Source organism: Cygnus olor, chromosome 1 (genome assembly GCF_009769625.2).
Source record: "Cygnus olor isolate bCygOlo1 chromosome 1, bCygOlo1.pri.v2, whole genome shotgun sequence".
Taxonomy (NCBI): Eukaryota; Metazoa; Chordata; class Aves; order Anseriformes; family Anatidae; genus Cygnus; species Cygnus olor.
This window is the reverse complement of record NC_049169.1, coordinates 48522038-48540734: the sequence shown is the minus strand read 5'-3', so window position 1 is coordinate 48540734 and position 18697 is coordinate 48522038. Positions and strand designations below refer to the sequence as shown.

General features: G+C 38.9%; 1 protein-coding gene across 3 annotated transcripts in view; it reads right to left on the bottom strand.

Annotated features, from left to right (window-relative positions):
• The window catches only part of EEA1 (early endosome antigen 1), a 73192-nt gene that overhangs the window by 44903 nt on the left and 9592 nt on the right, over positions 1-18697 (bottom strand). Inside the window, exons 3-9 of one of the 3 annotated variants that reach the window (XM_040557582.1) lie at positions 18177-18299; positions 7660-7787; positions 3561-3615; positions 3368-3433; positions 2490-2529; positions 1541-1648; positions 1339-1460 (exon numbers count right to left, since the gene is read on the bottom strand). In XM_040557582.1, coding sequence (XP_040413516.1) covers positions 1339-1460; positions 1541-1648; positions 2490-2529; positions 3368-3433; positions 3561-3615; positions 7660-7787; positions 18177-18299 — 642 coding nt within the window. Of the gene's footprint in view, positions 1-1338; positions 1461-1540; positions 1649-2489; positions 2530-3294; positions 3434-3560; positions 3616-7659; positions 7788-18176; positions 18300-18697 lie in introns of those variants that run through there. The other 2 variants (XM_040557593.1, XM_040557600.1) reach the window with 2 other exon arrangements.

The window sequence follows — 18697 nt, the reverse complement described above, 5'->3', positions numbered from 1 at the left end:
AACCCAGACTTCTAGAATGATATTGTTTCTGTCTTCAAGAACTTCTATTTCAGAAAACATCAAGAACAGACAAAAAAAAAAGGCAACTGAAGGAGATGTTTGAAGGCACCATCAGACACACTTCACTCTAGACCCATATGTAAAATCTGCTGGTAATTTCATCTAAAGCACCATAAAGTCCTTCCAAGAGAAGACTGATGGAGTGAAGGAAGAGGGAAGACAATACTGGGCACTGAAGAAAGAGAAAAGTGCTGGCAGTTCATAAAGAATGGATACAGGAAAAAGGGTAGGAATGTACAATCATAGAATGGTTTGGGTTGGAAAGGACCCTTAAGGATCCCCTAGTTCCAACCCCCTGCCACGGGCAGGGACACCTGCCACCAGAGCAGGCTGCCCAAAGCCCCATCCAGCCTGGCCTTGAACACCTCCAGGGATGGGGCATCCACAGCTTCTCTGGGCAACCTGTGCCAGTGCCTCACCACCCTCTGAGTGAAGAATTTCTTCCTTATATCTGACCTGAATTTACCCTCTTTTAGTTTAGAAGGAGAAAGGAAGATAAAACTAAACAGGTAGAGAGGAATGGATAGGTCCAGTGGCTGGTCATGGCCAAGAGGAACCAGTAGACACTTGAGGACAGCTGACTACAGGGAAGAAGGGTAATAAACGCCACCCTACTGTCCTCCAGAGTCTTTGCAGTGGTTGAGTGGAAGACAAGCAAGAAGTTATGAAGTCCCTTAGCCACTGCTTTGGAAGCAGCACAGCTGCTGAGTCACGAAGATCACTTCCAGAAGCCATGGCTATCTATAAAAGTCACCATGAGCCAAAATCTTGGAATACACGCATATCAGTATCATCAGCCAAAAGCAAGAGGGAAAACATTAACAGATGACAGCTGCCAGACTTTTAGCCACCATGTCACAGAGCACGTCTGTGAACACTCCTTATGAATGCAGCTGTCCAGCGACAGTCATAGCGTAACACCTCATGGAAAAAGTGTGATCTAAAGACAGCTCCTGAAGTCAACAATGGCATTCACCAAGTGCAGGGCTGTGTAACATATCTAGAGCTGTAATACTCTGCAAAATTATTGAAATGTGGAGCATCACACAAGCAGACTACAACATAACATATGGTAAATTTTAATATACACCGGAAAAATGTTGAAAATTTAAGTCACTGAAAAAAAGCAGAAACAATGGTGTTCTGAACTTCCTTTTAACCCACAATCAGATGTCTGCAATTTCAACAGTTTGTCTACTTTAAAGCTGTCTTTATACGGTAGGTATATTCCCCCTTGACTTGAAAGTTATAAAAACATTAATAGTGTGATATGAATACCAGCTCTGTCTTTAAGTCTTCTACTGTACTTCTCTCCTTCAGCAGTTCTTGTGTTAGGTTTGTCAATTTCTGTTCTGCACCTTCCCGAAGGCTGATTTCTTCATCATACTTTGCTTTAAGATCTAATTAAGAAGGAAGTTGAATAAATGATCACTTGCACAAGCTACATAAAAAGAGAACAGAATCAGACCTCATTACTCACCCACAATTTCAGTGGCCAGTTGTGCTGCTTTTTGCTCAAATAAGTCTTTCATTTGCTTAATATTAAAATTTTCTACTTGGATCTCTTCTAGTTGTCGTTCTAATGATTCTATTTCCATAAAAAGAACAGTATTACTTTCCAGAATTGCTAGGACAAGGTTATACAGTTACTCACATCAATATCAAACCACAGCAGATAAAAAATTAATCTAAGTTCACTTTGCTAATCCAATTACCTTAATAAAGTGAGTGACTTCACTCAAGTTAAATATCTATGAGCATGACAGTGGAACCTGTTACTAGTGGAGTACTATGCAAAATTAAGTACATATTGGTTTTCACCAGTCACAAATAGCCCTTCAGATCACTGTAACATGGTGCTGAAGTCAGAGCCCTGAACTGTGATTAAAAGCTCTTTAATCATGATCGGATACTCATGGGTACATTAGAAAAACCTTATTCCATGAGTACCTCAAGGAAAAGAAACATTGTGCAAAAATTATTGGCCTGGAAAACAACTAAAACAACAAAATTCACTGTTCTCTTTCCTAGCAATGAGTACAGAAGAACACTGAATAAACCAGCACTGACAAATGATACAGTTTAAATGTATACAGCCATGGTTTTTCTCAGCAAAAGACTTGAATTGAATGCTTGAATACATGAAACAATTTAAAATAAGTTTAAAACTATTAATACACAACTGCTTTTACAGTTAGGAAAATTGTCTCACTTCTACAAATCATAGACCCGAAGCCTCTGTAACATTTCCCTACTCTATAGCTGTCTTAAGCACTTGTTTGTTACTTGTTTTCAGTAATTGAACTATTTCATCATGTTATGTCTTTAGCTTACCAAAACTGCTTTTTCATCAACCCAAAAGCTACACTGAACAAAACTTTAGAAAACCCAAAACAATTCAGAAATTAATACAATAAAATGTTAGCCACCTGTAGATGTAGATGTTGTCAATCCATCAGACTTAGAATCCTTAAGAAAACAGAAGGATAAATGCTTCATTAGACAGAAGGAATAAAAACTACTACTTCAAAAGTTCATCCCACTTTTGGAAAAGACAAAAATTAAGATTTCTATGCTCATATACTGCAGTATAATTGTTTGAAATCAGGTATTTTTATATCTGAAAGACTGGAAAAGGACAAGATCTTCTATTTCTTGTATTGCTATCAAACTTCCAGACTTGCAAGACTCACAACCCCCCCCCCCTTTCCTTTCCTTAATATTGAAATCTGACCTAAAACACAGGTTACAGACACTATTAAATACATCTGAGACGGCATTCTGTCAGAATATAATTTCTGAGGTTTATAACTATCCATTATCTAAGTAGCTTATAGTTATCTAAGTAGCTTATAGTACCTAAGTGAGTTTCCTTAGGGCACAACACAAATTTTTTTTCAATTGTTTGTTCAGTTCATACAGACTTCTGTGAAATCACACTACTATTCTTCCCCACGTTTTTTGTTTTTACAAGAAAGACCCCATTGACTTTTCTCGTTACAGGTGAAACACTACATTCAATGTATTGTCTTTAATAAACTGAGTTCTGAAGAAGCCCAACAGAAAGAAAAGTCTGAACTGAACTTGTTGGAAGCAGTATGGAAGAATCATTACCTACTCTTAGCTTTTTTCTTCATATTTATATATAATTAACACTGTGGAGAGATAACTAGCTTTATTTCCAAGAACATGTCAATATTCAAGTTATGGAACTAACTAAATCAGGCCACGTGCCTTACAAAAAAGGTATTAATCTTCAATGTCAATGCTGATGATAAACCTGCTTCAAGTATTTTAAAGCAATTACTTGCTGCCGCTGCCCCTGCAATTTTTCTAGTTCTTTCTTCAACTCTTCTGAATACCACCTCTCCTCCTAGAAAGAAAAAAAAAAAAAAGAGATGGGAGAAAGAGAACTGTAAATTTGGTTAATTAAGATACTGGAACATCTTAATTTGTAATTTGAAACAGAGAAACACATGCAAGTAAAATATCTTTCCAACCTTCAGTGAAGCTTGCAAGTCTTGTACTTCTTGTCGGAGCAGTGATACTTCATCTCTGAATAAATATATCCATGGAGTGGAGAAAATTAATATGCAGCCATTATATTTTTGTCAATTATGTACAGGTTATAATGTATATTAAATAACTGCAAGACAGTTATAGACATACACTACATAAATATAACTTACATAAATATATTTTTTGAAATTTGGAACAAAGTGGATAACAGATACTTATTAGTTCATTTTGCACATCACCCAAAAAACGCTGAAACATTCATTGGATAAGCAAAGGAATAGATTTGCAAAAAATCTCATGAAAACAAAAACAAAACGCAAATCTAATTCAGTGCATCAGGTTGACCACGAGTTCAGAACTGCAAAGCTGTGCACTGGGACGTTTAACTGTTTTACATGCCATGTCGCGAAAAGGACAGGTCTATTCTCCTTCACTTCCCATATCATAAGGAACAATGCTAAGAGACAGCATGCTATTTTACTCCTTTTGAAATATGTAGTTACATAATTTTTCATTCACACAACAATTCAGATACACTCACTTAATAGTTTGAATGCCTAAAGCGATGGGATTTAAAATTCTCAAATTTAATGTTCAAGCCTCCAGCCATGCACGAACACAAGATGCAAGGCTAAATTGTTACTAATTAGCTTAGACAGCACCCTTATAAATCTCAGGTCTCCTTACAGAAGGAGATAGCTACACATACAGTAATAATGTTGCATCACTGAGATATAGCCACTTCAAATGTAGATATACAGGTCATTAAAATCATGCAAACATATCCTTTCCTATTGCTTGTGCAGTGGCATCACTGAGGGGCACACAGAATATGTATGTGTGGGTGTCAATACCAACATATTCTGTTTCACACTATACAGTTTTATTGTTCATGTGCTGCATTATCCCCTCCTCCACAGGCATTCTTTTAAATTGTCTCATACTTTGGAGAAAAACAAAACAAAGTAAGCTATTTCTTAGCTAAACTGTGAAGGAATAGACTCAACCTACAGTTCACGTTAGCAACAGGTCAGGGTCACCAAGAAGCAAGCAAAATACGTTCACTTGAATGAACAAAAAAGAAACTTCAAGAATGACCAATTTTAATGGTGAAATGAAGACGTGATATTGGGAGGGTTGTTTTTTTTCAGAAGATTTTCTGCTATTTATACATTATTTGGCCTGCACAACATAAATTGGAGGTTCATAAATGTAATTTTAATGAGACAGGTATAACTGCAACTCAAAACCTATACATTGCTTGGGGGTGGAGAAGCAGGAGCAGCTTTCTCACCAGTATTAAGTAAATCAGTTAATATTCACACAGCAGATTAGAAATGAAATCTCAGGCAGGTGAAACAGTTAACTATGTTAAAGCCTGGCCTGAACACATACCAGACCTGCAATACTAAACCATTTAATATGCTCTGTTCTTTGTAAGTTTTGAACTGTACAAAAAATAGCTTATAATATATGGGAAGAAGAAGGGGAGGAAAGGGGAAAAACAGGAAACACCCTTCTACCATAGTTGCCTCAATATTACCAACGCTGTCTTGCTTGACATTTATAAGACGAAACCTAAATTTGGTTTAACTGCCCAGCAGAAAATGAACAGGAAAGAAGAAGAAAATTGTAACGGATCACTCTAGAACTGTAACTTTGTTTTTCTTACTGCCATCCAAATCCTCACCAAATCTCCCTTTCCAGTAGTGCTGTTAGTTCTGTCTTCTTCTCAGCACATCTGTGCCTCACCATCCAGCAAACCCCTGTTGCCTTTTCCTTATGCTGTTCTGTTCCCAAATGGCAACGCTGGTGCCTCCATCCAGTGGCCTAGCTCAGCTGCTCTGGGGAGTTACATGATTTATTCTTGGCCCTAGTTACAGTACTTGACTGAAGGTGGGGCGGGAGGACACAGTGTAATTCATCATACCTGTCTCTCTCTCTTGACTAAATAAGGAACTTCATGGACCAAACTTAGCTTATGAACCATGTGCAGACTTTGCTGCTAGACCACTAGCAGCGTGGCCCCCTGCTGCAGGTTGGAATACTTTTTTAATGCAGTATTCTGAGTATTGAAAAAACATGTTTATGTTGAATGAGAGTTTTCTCAAGCAGGCATGCAACTGAGAAACATTAAAAAATGCCACTAACAGGAAGAAATAGCTCGTGTTACACAACAGCTCTCAGACTCCCTTCATTCCATCCAAGCTCCCTGACCTTGTCCACTTTTTCAATTACATGAGAGAAAACAAAACCACTTGTTCTTAAACTGTCAAGAGTCAGAAAAAAAATATTGTATTTCGCCAGCCAACATCTGGTTGACATTGGAAACTTGCAGGCATAAAAATAAATCTTTCATAAACTATATAAACAATATAGTTATGACCAATAATTCCCCCATGTGAATGCTATTATTCTACTACAAGTATTATTTTGGGTCCAAGTTATATCACTTTGAAAAGATTTAAATCAAAGAAGAAATACTCATTCTTGAGTAAATGTGCACATAGGAAACCCAAAATAGCTCTGCTAGTACCATACCATTTCCTCATATATAAAGCCTGAATTTCGATTTCTTTTGTTCTCCCCAAGCTATACAATTCCTTTTATTTCAAACTATCCTCCACATCTTATAACTTCTTGTTGGCTTTTCATACATTTGGAGAATACAGTGGATAAAAGCGATCATAAAAATAGCACCACTGCAAAAAAATAAAAAAATAAGAAAATTCTACTCCCCTCGAACAGTTAGGTTGCAGCATGCTCACTTTAAAAAGCATAGCAATTTACTTTTTCAGGGAGTACAGCCAGAAACCTACAGCAGCTGGAAAAAAACAAGAGCTCGTGAGGAAGGGCCCATCCGTGCATGAAGACAAGACCTCTCTGATAGCATTGGGTCTAGCTGGCTTGGTCTGCACAACACTGGGGAGGCAAGGATCTTCACTTGGGTAGTAACTGAAATACATTGCCTTCCACACACTTTTCTCACCAAAGTATCAACCTTCCACGAGTTACATAAATGCATGTATTTTTCAGTGTGATCATTTATCATTTTGGGTCACGTTTCTACTAGTCACAAACACTTGAACGGTTTACTTCCCAGCAGCAGCAGAAGCCAGCTCCATTAGTAGGGGATACCTTGCAGGGTTTTAAAGTGGGTACCCGGGTTTGCTGAATGAGGCCAGTCAGCTGCTCACTGTGACACTGTTGCATACAGACCAAAAGAGAGAGTTTGGCCAGGGGAGAAGGGGGGACCAAACAGCAACGTGGGCTGTCATTTACAACCATCCACGATAAACCTCAAATAGAAAAAGAACCAGCAGGAAGCAAAATGAACCATGTGTAAACTTTACCCATAAGAAAAAGTTCTCCATACCAACATGAGGGATTACTCAAACACCTGTTCTACTAAGAGTAAATTTCATCTCATCAGTGTCTGCTAGTCTCAGAAATAAAACAGTCTGATATCTTTCCTAGGAATATATTCAACAGCTTGCTTTTGACCAAAGAGTTAAACAAAATAAATTAGAGAAAATTTCTGCAAATGAGGATGGAGTTTCTGGAACGTGGAAGGGGACTGAGTGACACAGAGACTTCTCAGATTTGCAGGTAGCTAGGTAATATGGGAAGCTATTCAGGCAAAAACTGATGTTATTTTTACCCAGTAAGTACTCTAACCACTAGGGGACAAAATCAGGTTTCTCCTGTATAGTCAGGGTTGTCCTCCCCCCAAGCTCAAAAGACGAAATTTCAGCTCTATGATGCAAATAAGGATAAGCCAGTATTTTTCTGCCACACTCCTAAAAATCATTCCAGTTTGTTACACTACATTCTCAGATGCATGAAAAACAGATGACTGAATTAACAATTTAAACCTAAACAACTGGTTTTCATTTATTGTCAGATTAATATCAACCAATGGAAGTTTCAAGCTGCTTTTTAATTATAGCTGGAAATAGGACACGAACATTTAAATACTTCAGTACGTAATTAAGTGTTCAAATTAATACTGCCTTCAGTGTAATTAGAAGCGGCTCAACACTGACACAAAAGCACATGCACAAATGAGTAGTGTTCCACCTTTCCGGTGACAGATGACCTTCTCCTCCATGAGTTGAATCAATGCCAGAATTATGAACCGCTTCATAGTGCTTGAACAGCTCCTCAGCTGATCCATGAGACTTCATACAGAGAGGACAGATAAAGCCCTATTATAAAAAGGGGGGAAAAGGAAAAAAAAGGAGATGAGAAGTAATATTTTTTTTCATCACCTGCCCAAATTTAAGTGCTTTTTATGCATCTAAAAGGTAGCAGATACAATTGTTATTTTAAAAAGATTCATACTATTTCTTTCCTGCTCTGATAGCAGCTTTGGCAATTAAAAATTTAGAAAATGCCTAAATAATTCATGTTTCATTATTCAGTGCTTTCTTTTCCAGTAGCATTACATACTAGTAATGAGGCCTTTATTTAGAAAAATAAGGAGTTAGAAGGACTGCACTGCAACTTCCACCATATTTAGGCTACTGATTTCAGTAAAGACCAGGAGATTAAGAACCACTTTTTACATCACATATAATTAATTAGTAAGTGCAATTCAGAAAAATACTATCTCAAGGAAATCACACCTCAACAGCCTAAAGAAGCTGAAGTCATCCACTTTCATTCCAAAATACCTACTACAAGCTGACCAAGGCAAAAACTTATCAGAGTAATACCGTCATTCCACCCATTAAATGACAGCCAAGTGAAAACAGTTATTATTATGCACCCCTAAATATTTGTAGAGTGTCCAGACTGACACTTACCATAAGTCTCATCCATCTCATTTTATCTAGCAACCTCCTACACCTGCTTTTAAGGGCTGGATTTTGTTTTGGTTCTTCACTCATTTGGTTATCATGCCCACTCCAAGACTAATTCTCATTTATACCATAGCCAATATACACCATGGTGACAAAACAAAGAAATTTCAGAGTGCAAGCAAATAATTTAATCTCCCGTTAAAGGCTCCTTATGATTCCAAACTGTGTAAAGAGAACTTCATGCAAGTGAAACTAAGGTCCCCTGGTTGCTAAGTCTTAAATAACCAAACATTGGCATGGATTTATTGCAAGAGAACTGCCAAGTTCAGGAACTCAAACGTGGCTGAAGCTCCAGAGCATTGAGCAGGGACTTCACAACTGCTATTATTTATTTACTGCTTCAGAAATTAATAATTAAATATAGCTGCTTGTCAAATCCAGCACATATTATTTTAAAGACTAATTTTAGCGCAACTCTGTTAAAGAGAACAGTATACTCCATCAGCAGACAACAAGCATTTACCTTGAACAAACATTTTCTTATTTCCAGAACTGATCCACACTGTTTCACTCCGGATTAAAACAAGTAACTTACATATAGGCATACATACCAACACGGGTACAGAAAGATGGTTAAAGTACTAAGTTCCCAATAACATTTATCTGATGGCAGTGAAAGTACCACAGGGAAATTCTAGGAAATTCCTAGCAAATAGCAGTGGCAGTGAACCATAGGAGCGGTCCAAAAGAGCAAGGAATGTATTTTAACTAGCAGGTGAAAGTAGACAGTCTCATACAGCGACACTGCAACAGAATCCTTCTGGATGAAAGGCTACCGAGAGATTTTCAGCATTCAGTTTAGTCTCCCAGTGAGAGGAATGCCTGCAGTTCTCAGAGAAAAGCAGACTCCTTGTTGCACAATTAAGAGCATCTGGAAAGAACGAGAGTAGAAAACTGCTCTGTCCTCTCCTTCATTTTGCCCTTTATTTCTTTCCACTTAAACAGAAAGTTCATTTCTTTGTTTGGCTTTGGGGTGGATGGTGTGGTGTTTTTTTTTGGTGTGTGGTCGGGTTTTATTCTGTGGAAAGAGGGGCCCTGGAGAAGAGCAAAGAATAGGTTATGTTCGCAATTAGCCCAAGGGAACAGCAATCGATCATTTGTCTGGTTATTAAGCAAAGCCAGCCCCAGATTTTCCAGAAAGGCAAGCAGAAGTGACTGCAGCCACTGCAGGGCCGAGGGGCCAAAGGCAGAGGAAAGCTGCTGCTGTCCAGGGACCGGGCTGCGAGTGAGAGCCCCCGGGGTGGACGGGAGCTCCTGCTCTGTAGAGCCAGGCTTGCCGGCACCAGATAATAACAGAATCTTCTAATACCAGGAGCCACCTTCCCCTTCCATGGGCAGAGCGCGTCACCCACCCGCCCCGGCCTCTCCACCGGCACTGCCAAACCCGGGGTTGGCCTCGCTTTTGAGGGGCCTGGCACTGCTGGGGTCGGCGCCGGCTACGGCTCGCATACACGCCCTTACGCGAACACAGCATTTCCTAAAGGTGTGAATCACAAGCTCTGAGAAAGATGTTACCCTTCTGCAAAAGGGCAGCCTTGGGGAAGGATGGAAGACATCAACCTTCCCCCTGCTTCCAGTGCTGGGGTGGGAAAGACCACCAGCTCCTACCGCTGCGTGCGCCCCAGCTCCCACAGAAAAGCCTTACGCCTACATACTCGGGCCTGGATTGCTTCTTGCAGGCTGGTACTGCTGCTGAAGCCAGAGCTGACATCTGAATGTTAATTCAGCTCTCTTTACAGTAAGAAAGCCAGAATCATGAGGACCTGCCTGGGCACCCGCCAATAACAGGCAGCAGCATACAGCTTTCCTGGGCCTGCAACCGTTAGCCCCAGGTGAGCATCTTGTCTGGGGTGGTGGGTCTCTCTTTTTCTTTTTTTTTCAGTGCAACCATAAAAAAGCTCTTTCTCAGCATTGTCTTGAGATGTATCTTGAAAACGCGCAAAAGTATGCTACACTAAATTAAAGATGAATGAGTGAGAAGGAAGAGGAAGGGAAGAAAAACTGATGGTCTGAGATGCTTAAATCTTGTAAGCATTTTTGTTAGTTTCCAGGGATTTATATCAAGTTGTGAGGTCTTGTCTTGGATAAAGAGCAGATTGCACAGTTACAACCATGAGGTGTACCCTGGTCACCACAGCTGGGGAGGGGAGGGCAGGGAGGTCTCCATTTCAGTAAGTCTACACTTGGCTTCCTTAACTAACAGGCTCCTTTGCGGAACGAGCAAGTACCAGAGCACTCTTTTTCAGTTTGAAGAAGATAGCTGCCACACATAACATGCACAATTACAGTTTTCAGAAGGTTGTATTTGCCAACAGGTATTTGGTAGATTTCATTTAAAAACGCATTTACGAGTTACTTTGCATAAGGCACAGTCACAGAGAAGTGGAAGGAGTTTAATATTCCTCATTTAGTAAAAGTAAAGATATCACTTATAACCCCTGCAGTGCTGCACCGTAAGTTTTAAATCCCTAACTGATGTTTCTAATTGGGCTTTACCTTTTGCTTTATGTAGGGAGAAAAGAGCCCGAAAGAAGTTAAAGGATGATTAGTTGCTTTTTGTTTTTATAAATAGATAAAATATAAATCTAAATGACAATTTTTTGAATCCAATACGTTTTGCAGATACCTGTCGGTTAAGGAAGAAGAAAAAATAAAACCAAAACCACCACATTCACAAGCTTTCATCAGGACAGAGTTCTCAGGATCACCGCAGACCTTCTGAAGCAAGATAGAGCAAGAATATTGAAAAGAGAAGAAGTCCAAACCAAAACACCGTATACATGCATGAACAGCCCACTAAGAATCAGCACACAACTTAGAGCTCAAAGTAGCGTCTGACCTAGTGGTCAAGGCACTACAATGAGAATGCGACAGGCACTGAATTTCAAATTCCAATTTTCTGATTCAGAGGGAAAAGCTTCTCTTCCAGGCAGATGCTTCTGAGCCATGCATAGCACCAAGCACCTCCACAGCATCACTCTGTTCTCTGCAGGACAGGTCTTCCTTAGCGCGGACTTCAAAACAGACAAGCTCATTCAGAGCGGAACAGTAGAAATGCATAGCAACGTAGAAATTGCATAGGAAGGTGTCTTGTCTCAGCTTGGGTTATAATGCCAAATTTCACCAGTGATCTTGAAATCCATGGAAGTGCCAGATGCTCATTTATTTGCCTTTGTCAAGAAAGACTAATAGCCAAGCCTGTAGAGGGGAAAAATAGCTACAAACATCTTCTAATAGTTAAGATTTACTTTCAGACCTGATAAAGTTAAGCTTCTCTCTCCTAGAAGACATACGAGGCAAAAAATTTCTTGCAGGTAACATTAATATTTTTACAAATCATTAATAGAGCTCTTTTGGGGAACTAAGCCAGAATGCTCAAAGTGACACTAGAAGGGAACTCTTGCAACAAGAGCTACTGTATTTATTTTTATTGTACCAATATAACTTACAGGGCAATTAGCTGTTCGAAGAACTTTGGCCTCCCACACAGGAACACTCCCCTGCAAGAGCTGGGGCACAGACTCGTAGGCACACTGAACATGGCCAGAGTGACTCCAGACAGCCATGGAGTCCTAACCCTCAGCCTTGTTAGAACTGATTCAGAAGTAGTTTACATAACAGAAAACAGCATGCATAGGACTGACGGGATTCTGCTTCTCTGGCTTCTTGTATCACTCTGTAGGACTGAGTAGAGAGGGAAGTGAAAGTATATAATTGAAAATTTCAACCTTTTCAGAATATGACCTTGTAAATGTTTTTCCTCACCATTCTGCACAAACCTGATCTAAACATGAAGTTATGTTCTGTGACAACACATTTAGATAAGCAATATTTTCCCTACTCAGGAGGAAAGAAAACTGAAGATATGCAAAAATATTTTTCAACAAACTGAAGGTTTCAGCGTGCAATTTAAAAAAAAAGCAACACATCTACACAGAGGTGTCCAACTCTCCGATCACCGTCAACAGAGAGCTATTCAACACAGTTAATGGATCAAGAAACTCATCAGCTGACCTAACAAATGCGTACATTGTAAGTAGGGTCAGCATAACAGCTCCCCAGGCTCCCTCACTGATAACTGGAGCTTGAAACAACTACATATATATGCCTTAAATCTAAATCTAAATTTCTACCAACTGCTCTTTTCTCCCAGAGTTTTACTGAAGAAGTCTGTGTAAAGCTAGTATGAAATCTGTAATTAATGAGTGAAAACACAGCAAACTTGACTCTAGGCTCCTTTTTCACAAACTAAAATTGGAGCTATCTGGCAAAAAGAAGCCACCTCTTCTTAATGGACAGTCCCACGGGCAAAAACAGCTTTTACAGAATGGAATTCAGATTTGCTTAAAGAGTTGGAGTACAAGAAAGAAGGCCCTCTAGGTAAGTTTGGAAGTCACAGACATAGCTACCCTGCTTCCTTAGCATTTTCCTTAAAATTGGGGTAACTTTCTGTTCTCCAACACATTTTAATACTGCAAAGAACTAAACAAATGGCTGCTGTAATTACTGCTGATCTACAGCTGTCTGTGGTAGAGAGACATATAACAGGAATTGTGCATGTGGAGCTCTATTTGTTAATGTAAACACAACTTCTGCAACATCTTGCATTTTTATCCCAGCAATTACATCATGAGTCAAGCTTAAAGAACCAAGGAACTTTGCTATTTTCCACTGAGAAGTTGATTTTGTTCCATAAACACTCTTCTTGGAAAATATTTAAGTACTGTGGTGAACAAAAAATAAGCAATAACAACCAAAAAAAAAAAACCACCACAGAATTGCAGTATAATTGCTACTTTTACCAATTTGGAAAAGGTGAGTGGATAGTCCACCACATACGCACTATGGAACAGCTCAGTCCAGTCCAGTCCAGTACATATTTTAGCATGTTTGGCGTTTACATGACCAGGTTCTGGTTTACATAAATTTGAGCTTTCTGGGCTTCATCTTTGACCTTCCAGAAATACTGGGCCAGCACTCAAGCCTACAGCCTATTTACAGTGAGCCACATGAACAAAAAGTGATAGCTGTGATTCAAGTCCAAAGTTGTAATACCTCCCAGTCATGATCTATGTTTGCCAATGTCTCAGAACTCAGACTTACATTAAAAACCTTCAGAACTGCATTGGTATGACAAGCTGATGCTGTGAATAATGTTATGCAGGTTTAAAAACTTTTTCAGCACATTCAAGAACCTGTTCATGTACTCAGAGGCATAAACACCTTTCTGGAGGCGATTTTAGTTTTAAGTGTGCCAATTATTTGGAAAGATTCCAAATTCACTATTCATGTTCTTCCACTGAAGCTGAACCTCCACAACCTTCCCTGATACTACTTAAATGCTAAGTGAAAACACGTAACTCTCAACTAAAATTCAGATATTCTCCAGTTACACAGTGATTTAAAGGCTGAAACATTTTACAGGACAGAAGGTTAGGAACTGTGTACGCTTAGGGCCAGAGGACAAAAATGCTTCAGAGCTGAAAGCTGTATCATGTAGTTTCTAGGTTTTGTTTCCTGAATACACATTGAAGCAATTAACTGAATCCTCAGGAAGTTCTCAGAGGTAATTTAAACTGCCTGCCTAGAGAGTAAGGGCAAGACCACACCTGTAATTTATTTCAGAAGTCTGACATACGGACAAAAAAATAAAAATAAAATTACAAGATATCTGAAGTTAAAGAATAAATAAATCAGGTCATTCATTTTATATATTCTTAAAAGGAGAATACTATTGACAGATTTTTCCCCCCGTCTTCTACCAAAAAAAGCTCTTTCCCCTGTGTTTACATGCACACTAAGATGACTGCACCTTCCTGAGATGACATCTAATCATTAGAAAAGTGGGTTAAAAGGTCACATTCCATAAAATTAAGATCCATCCATTTCAATTTTATAAGCAGGTATCTAACTTTCTGATCGAAAAAGGGTGCCTTGCTACAGTTCATTTTATAACATACTGCAGACTCAATGTCTTTCCAGAAAAGAATCTGTATTCTTCTTGACATGAAAAGAAACAATCTCTAGTTCTGTTCGCTTCTGTTTTTATTACTATTGATGAGTAGGATTACAGTTCTGTCACAACATACAAAACTACAATTTTGTCATAAATTAGAAATTCAAATTCAGTGGATTATCTATTACTTAAAATAAAGTCATATGAAATGGCCAAGCCAAATCAAATCAGTATCTCTGATTCTTCATTCTCTTAGTATTCTTCAGACGTTGCAGCAAATTAATGTAGTAACGCAGCTCAGCCAATTATTTTTGTTCCTGTGCGAAGCAGACAAGTACCAACAAGGTGAAAACTGCAACCTAATTGGAGAAGCAGCTGAAAGAGCAGCCAAAGAGGATAAAATATAACATCAGCATGAAAGCACTGATACAATGCTCTGTGGAAAAAAAAAAAAAAAAAAGGAAAAGGAAAAAAAAGCAGTCTGCAACATTCCAAGGACATCCATAAAAAAAGAATATGTAATCAACTGAGATAAGAGACAAGCAGAAAAAAACACCAAGAAGAATGAGGTATTTTCAAAGACAGAAAACATAATTCTTGCACAGTTTTCCAATTTACACTCTAGGCAAATGAGCTATAAAAAGCCTTTTCTGAAAACAGCGTCATATTTTGCTTGTATTAGCCAAGAAATGCGTTATTTACTAAGCATCTGGAAAGTCATGAAAACAACCCAAGATCAGTTAAAAACTGACTTAGATTTAGCTGCATTGTAGCTGAGACAATAGACATTAACAGCCAGCATATCCTAAACACTGCAAAAGTGCCACACAGTGGTTTTCTGGATGCCCCTGGAGAAACCGGGAAGTCTGAAATTAAGCTTCACTGGTTTACTGTTTAAACATCTTGAACATCCAACATAGACAGTCAGGAAATGGTGGAAACAGTTTAGAAATGTATCATTCCTTTAGGAAAAAGAAAACAAAACAGAGCGAACCACACGGCTTTTGTTAGTGGCTCCAGTGTATATATAAAAGTTGGGGAACAATGTCCCTGTTTGGGAACGTGGCGATGTGTTTCACTTCCGTAAGGAATTTGTTTGGCCAAGCTGACTATATATGGACAAATACACTTGCCAACGTTATGGTGCCTGTTCCTGCAGCTGCGTAGGCCTTACCTTTTAGGGTAAGGCTTCATCAGGGCTTGAGGAGTGGGGAAAAGTATTTCACTGCTATTTTCACCAGTTATCACATGGAGCAATCCCTAGTTTGAAAAATGAAGGCTGCACAGAGAGCTATTTAAGGGAAAGACCATAAATCATGCTGCAGGTGAGCAGTGAGGATCCTTTCCTGCAGCAGGCCATCAGACACATTCAGAAGGTCCAGGGGAGGACACCTCTGCCTGAAGAATGGCACCAACTCTCCTTCCACGGAGGATGGAGGGGAGGGAAGGGCAAGGAGAACAGAGTGGCAAGCGGCCTGACTTACTAAAATTTTGATCAGCAGGGACGCTGAATCAGCAGAAGACAGGTTAGCGAAGAAAGCAATAGGCAAACTTAAAAGTAAGGTACTAATTAATGCTTTTGTCAACCAACTAGCCATTTTTCAGGTCACACAACGTGAGACTAAACACTGGCATTCTGATGCTTCCTGTCTCCATATTCGAGGACAATGCACTGGCAAAAAAAATAATAATAAATAATAATAATAATAAATCAGGAGCTTCTTCAGCACTGTTTCCAGCAAAATGTACCTGAGCTTCTCATAGGAGTATCAACAAGCCACACAAAGCCATACATCAGTCTGAGTATGCCAAAGTCAGCAATGTTTCATATGTCTGATACAAAAGATGACTCTGACAGCAGATTATACTCTTCTTATAATGCTGCCTCAGGAATGGCAAAGATGCAATGAAGGGTGACAGCTTGGTTGTGTTCCTGTTTTGGGATCAGAATGTGCTTGTTGCAAATACAAGCTATCATTTTCTATCAGCAAAGACAAACCACCAGCTTCTCAGTAGTCAAGTATTTAAAATTTTACATTCTAGCACTGATAATGATTAACAAATGCCCCAATTTTTCAATGTTTCTATGAACACTGATATAATAAAGGTGAAACTGATAAATAACTCCCTATATATTAGCATTCTTTGTTTCTCACCTCTCCCAGATATTTATCAAATCACTGAACTAATACAGCTTTAGCAAACAGCAAAAGTTAGCAACAACTGAATTTGCCTTTCGCATGCTACACTTAACACACAAATGTTATCAGGTTAAAAAGTTGTGACAAGTAACTGATGGTGGCAAAACAAAAACTCTTACTGGGCAAGAACCCACAGTCAACTCCCAAAACTATCTTAAACACAGCCCAGATTAAATGAAAGAATGATTTCTTCAGGTAACCAAGACATCTCTAATGGCTCACATCCCATTATCTATCGATACCATTGCATCAGGAACGCCACAGTCTGCCACTGTAAGTGACAGCTTAATCAACTAAGGCACTAGCATAGTGACCAGAAAATTGACAAAATAAAAGCAATGTGACCGCAAACACAGCACTACAGAGGGTCTTTGCTTCAACAGGTGGCGGTGATGAGTTAATCAGAAGCCAGTTCCCAGTCCTACTGGCTATGAGGAAGTCCCTCTGTGCACCTGGAGAGCAGCAGCTGCCAGTTTTACCACAGCTCTTGCTCACTGTAACAGGTGTCAGTTCGTCCTTTAAAAGGGATCTCAGGTGACTTTGAGATAATCTCTGTAATGAGGGTGTTCAGCATCTTTGGGAATAAAGTCCCACACTTTTAAGTCTTCCCTTTAAAAATAAAGCAGAAATACGCATTAGGTTCTAGGTTGGCAAAAAAAGCACTACTTAGCATATGCATATAGCAACAAACAGAATAAAATCACCTAGCTTATACAACTAAGAGTAAACACTGACTCCAAAACTCAGAAGTAAGATCATCAGAAGGAATGCAAAACAATTTTTATGTTCTTTCAGGCTCATTTGGTGCATGGAAAGTTGCCTGCCCTTAGAAGTCAAATCTACTCTCTGAAGGTTCCCAAGGGGGGGAGATCAGATAGCTGAAGGCTTTAGGCTGTTATTTTACATTCTACGACCTACAACCAGAAGAATTTAGAAACACACTACTACTTACAGTCTATTAACAGAAACAGCCTTTGCATTTTGTTGGAGATATAAAACAATTCCAGTATGATGTGGGTGTTTTGTTGTTGTTGTTGTACCTATAAGGATCTAAAAATGTTCAAGAAGAGAAGCTTCTAAACTATTTTTGAAATTCCTATCTTCAGTTCCATCCTGTATGCAACGTATCTGTGTCCCTCTAGAAATCTGCTTTAAAATGTTAGCTAATAAAAGCTTTAAACATGTATTTTCACAAAGGATTTACAAGATCTAATACTGTATTTATCATGAAACTGACTCTAGTATATCAAATGAAGTATATCAAATAATGCAAGCCTTATTTACAAGAAAGACAAGTAAAAGCTGTTTGAAAGGAACACATTAGTGAATGTGAGTCTCCCAATACTGCAAATGTTTCATGTGAGACAAAACTGTAAACCAGAGAGCTAAACATAAATGAATTCTTCTGCTGAATGTATACTTTTGAATCCTGCAAAGAGATCAACTATTTTTCTGTGAAGAATCAAACGAAACACACTTAAAAAAAAAGCTGACATCCAAGCCATGAGAAAAGATGTATGTTCATTTAAAACAGTCCATTACCAAAGCTAGTGAAACAAAATAAACAAGACCCACAGTAACAGCTGGAAGGTCACGAAGCTCCTGTCTTCCTTCTGTCCCAGTGTGTTCATTCTGGTAATGTTCACACAGATCAGTAGGAGTTACACACACTTTCATACAGAGTGGACAGATGAAGCCCTGTGAAACGTATATTGGTCTTTAAGAAACTAATAAAGACACAAAAAGATCGGAATCAAATAATGTTCAAATTCTTATGCTGAAAGTTCTTACAATCACTAAAAGCAAAGTCTGCAGCTACTTCCTGTTGGAAGGTTAATTTTTGCAAACTGCATATCAATACCATGGAAAAAAAAAACAAGAAAGAGCAGTTATTAAGAACATGAAAATAAATCTAGAACAGACTTTAAAAGCTAGTACCATGCTGCATATTATTAAGTGTTTTCCAGACACCCTTGGGACCCCCTTCATGTGGCAGAGGAACATGCAGTGTAACAAATCATGAATGGACCATTAAAGGCATCAGATCAGATCCATCATGCAGTTTCCCACAGGCATTTTCAGATGCGTGACAGAAA